Consider the following 4,114-nt stretch of genomic DNA (forward strand, 5'->3'; position numbering starts at 1 on the left):
ACCATCTCTTCATGCCACAGTGACTTCCTCGCCTGGGTTATCAATTCCTAGGCTAGAGGAAGGTGTGGCCACATATCAGGGCTGACCTGGGGTTTGGGAGCCCACAGCATCCTGGGTAGGGAGGATCCCTGGATATATACAGGGCAGGGAGTAGAAAGAGCATGGGAAATCTCATCATTCAGCCCCAATGATGTACCCTAGAAAATTATAAGAAGGGAATGATTTGGGGAGCAAGTGACAGATGGGATACCAGTACCATAACAGAATAGCACATCTGCAGGGATGTGGGGGGTGAGCGGAAGGTTCACTTACGGAGTTACTCGTCATCTTCTTCAGGGTCGCTGATCTCTTCATAAATCACCACCTGCTTTCTCTCACGCAGTCTGTGGGTCCAGGCATGTTCCCCCCTTTTGGGTCCTATGATGGAGAAGAGTTGGAAAGTGAGGATTGGATAGGTTGGAGAGTGTTAGGCTCTGTTTACTCAAAAACAGGAGATGCCTCCCCCCTCCCAAGTGCCCATGGGCCTTCTTTACCCAGTTTTTCACATTCTCTGGCTTAGAGAGGCTGAGACCTTAGACCCACACCAATACAGGCCAAATGCCAATTAAAGGTTTAGCTTGTGGCTCCTTCTCTTCTCAGGCTTAGATTCCCAACCTCTTCACTTACGGGAACATTCACCCATACCTCCTTTAATCCAGCACGTATTTGTTAAGGGCACACAGGCATACCTTGTTTTATTGCACCTCATGTTCATACTGCTTCGCAGGTGCTGCAATTTTTTTTTTGGAAATTCTCACCAATTTTACACTTTTCCATTATTATTATATCCGTTATAGTGATATGTGATCAGTGAGCTTTGATATTATTACTACAATTGTTTTTATTGTTTTTAGTGTTTTAAAATAATTTTTGTTCTTTATTTTGTGGGTACACCGTAGGTGTATATTCTTATGGGGTACATCAGATGCTTTGATACAGGCATGCAATGCATAATAATCACATCATGGAAAATAGGGTATCCATCCTCAAGCATTTCTCCTTGCCTTACAAACAATCCAGTTAGACTCTTTCAGTTTTTTTAATGTACAATTAAGTTATTATTGACTATAATCACCCTGTTGTGTGTAATGGTTTTGGGGGTACCATGAACTGCACCCAAAGAAGTTGACAAACTTAATCGACCAATGTTGTATGTGTTCTGACTGCTCCACCGATGAGCTGTTCCACGTCTCTCTTCCTTTTCTTGGGCCTCCCTATTTCCTGAGACACAGCAACACTGAAATGAGGATTATTAACAACCTTACAATGGCCGCTAAGTGTTGAAATGAAACGAACAGTCGCATGTCTCTCACTTTAAATCAGAAGCTAGAAATGGCTAAGCTTAGTGAGGAAGGCCTGCTGAAAGCCAAGACAGGCTGAAAGCTCGGCCTCTTGCACCAAACAGCCAAGCTGTGAATGCAAAGGAGAAGTTCTTGAAGGAAATAATAATACTAATACTCCAGTGAACACACGAAGAAGAAAGCAAAACTGCCTTACTGCTCAAATAGAGGAAGTTCGAGTGGTCAGGACAGAACATGAAACCAGCCACAGCATTCCCTTAAGCCAAAGTCTAATTCAGAGCAAGACCAGAACTCTCTTCAAGTCCATGAAAGCTGAGAGAGGTGAAGAAGCTGCAGGACAAACGTGTGAAGCTAGCAGGGGTTGGTTCATGAGGTTTAAGGAATGAAGCCGTTTCCATAACATAAAAGTGCAAGGTGAAGCAGCAAACCCTGATGGAGAAGCTGCAGCACGTTATCTGGAAGATCTAGCTAAGATCACTGATGAAGGTGGCTACACCAAACAACAGATTTTCAATGTAGATTAAATAGCCTTGTATTGGAAGGAGATGCCGTCTAGGACTTTCACAGCTAGAGAAGATTGACTCCAACTTTGAAAGAAGTTCTCCTGTGGGTAAAATGCTGTCCAATAGCATCACATACTACAGAGAAACCCTTCATGAAACAGAGAGTTAATCAATGTGGCAAATTTCACTGTTGTGTTCTTTTAAGAAACTGCCGCAGCCACTCCAGCCTTCAGCAGCCACCACCTTGATCAGCCAGCAGCCATCACCACCCAGGCAAGACCCTCCACCAGCAAAAAGAGTGACTCACTGGAGGCTCAGAAGATTGTTAGCATTTTAACAACGAATTAGTTTAAAATTAAGGTATGTACATTTTTAGACATAACGCTATTGCACTCTTAGTGGACTGCACTGTAGTGTAAACATAATGTTTGTATGCACTGCCAAACCAAAAAAACAATGTGTGTGACTCACTTTATTGCAGTGGTCTGGAACCGAACCTGCAATATCTCTGAAGTACACCTGTACTGGGTAACAGGCACTGAGCTGAGTAAGATACGATCCCAGGTTATCACAGATAGAATCGCCTGAGCACCGTTCATGTCATCAGGCTTCTAGATTAAATTTAATGCCTCCAAACAATCTATGAACTATGATTCTTTATATCCAACTTATGGACCGGGAATCTGGAGCTGAGAAAATCTGAAAGACTTGCCCCAAGTCACGTGGTTTTTCTATGGATGAGAACTCCAGTCTGTGTCTCTGGAGGTCACGTCTAACATCTCATCTGGAGCTGGGCGAGCTCCTCAGCCCAGCCTGGACCCGGGCTTGTCTGGGATCCAAGCCACACACCCAGTCCACCCACCTGAACATCGCCAGGGAAGCCAGAGGGGTTGTTCCCGCATTCTTTCCTCTTACCTGATGTCTCGTGAATCTTCTCAGAGGTAGTTGGATTTCCCGGGGGGCACAGCTCTTTCCCATGGTTCTGTGGGGCAGATGCTTCTGGCACTTCCTTCGAATCATTTCCTTCCTCTGCTGGCTTCTTCGGCATGATCTTTATAATGTGAAGGTCACAGATAAACAGTATGAGTGACATTTGTATAGTGCTTTAGAGCTTACAAAGCGTCTTCACATGCATTCCCTTAATCAATGTTCTCAACAACGCTGGGAGAGTTACACTTGCCTAAATAGGAGAAACCTGGGAGGTTAGTAGGGAAAGGAATGGCCTAAATGAATGGGATTTCCAGGGCTAGAATGCTTATCTTCACACTCTTTTAAGATTCGTGCAAACAGCAGAAATCTCCATGTAATTGAGAGTGTGGTATACAGAAGTTTTAGAGAATAGCATTTGAAGAATTCACAAGGTCTACAAAAGGAAAAGCTTCTATAAAATAGAAGGGATCCCATATAAGCTTGTAGACAGCTGCTGGGAGAGTAAATGTAAAGACATAGAGAGGGGACAAAACACTGCTGGGAAAGATGGTGTGGGGAGATGAATACAGGGAAGGGAGAGGGAAAGAAATGGTTTGCTGAAATTAATACGGGCAGCAAAGAAAGCTGGCATATGGCATGCCACCCTACCGAGGCACCGACATTGAATGTGGAATTCAGTGAGGTGGTGCCCATCAAAATTCTGGTTGCAGTGGGATGTGTCACTGACCAACAATCTTAAGCTACCCTTTTTTGTTTTCTTTTTCTTTTTGAGACGGAGTCTTGCTCTGTCGCCAGGCTAGTGAGGGATCTGACGAGGCAGAGGGATGGGGGGTTCTGTTCTGTTGACAAGAAATGAGCCTGGCCAATGTGAACGAATTTAGAGGCTATTACTGGGTTATTTGTAAATTATTAGAAGGAAGAGAGCTAGGATCTCCAAGACTACAAGAGCCCGCCAGCACTTAGAGAGAATGTGGGGCATTTCAAGTTGCAGCAATCGGCCAGGCGTGGTGGCTCATGCCTGTAATCCCAGCATTTTGGGGGGGCTGAGGCATGCAGATCGCTTGAGCCCAGGAGGTCGAGACCAGCCTGGGAAACATAGCAAAACCCCCATCTTTCCAAAAAAACACACACACACACACACACACACACACAAAATTAGCTGGGGGTGGTGGCGCAGGCCTGGTACATCTCAGCACTTTGGCAGGCCAAGGGGGGGCGGATCGCTTGAGCCCACGAGGTCGATACCAGCCTAGCCAACCTAGGGAAACCCTCTACTAAAAAAAAAAAAATAAATAAATAAAAAATATTAGTGGGGGGCGGGGTGGTGCACGCCTGTAGTCC

The 4,114-nt window shown here is 45.0% G+C and overlaps 1 protein-coding gene across 1 annotated transcript; it reads right to left on the bottom strand.

Moving 5' to 3' along the window:
- Positions 1–357: 357 nt before the first annotated feature.
- LOC115833284 (putative protein SSX8) lies at positions 358–2,891 on the bottom strand. The gene is made up of 3 exons (XM_030807057.1): positions 2,759–2,891; positions 1,115–1,260; positions 358–417 (listed from the first exon to the last, which is right to left on the bottom strand). The coding sequence occupies exons 1-3, from the start codon at positions 2,889–2,891 to the stop codon at positions 358–360; spliced, it is 339 nt and encodes a 112-aa protein (XP_030662917.1).
- Between the last annotated feature and the right edge of the window lie 1,223 nt (positions 2,892–4,114).

This window comes from Nomascus leucogenys, chromosome X, assembly GCF_006542625.1.
Source record: "Nomascus leucogenys isolate Asia chromosome X, Asia_NLE_v1, whole genome shotgun sequence".
NCBI lineage: Eukaryota > Metazoa > Chordata > Mammalia > Primates > Hylobatidae > Nomascus > Nomascus leucogenys.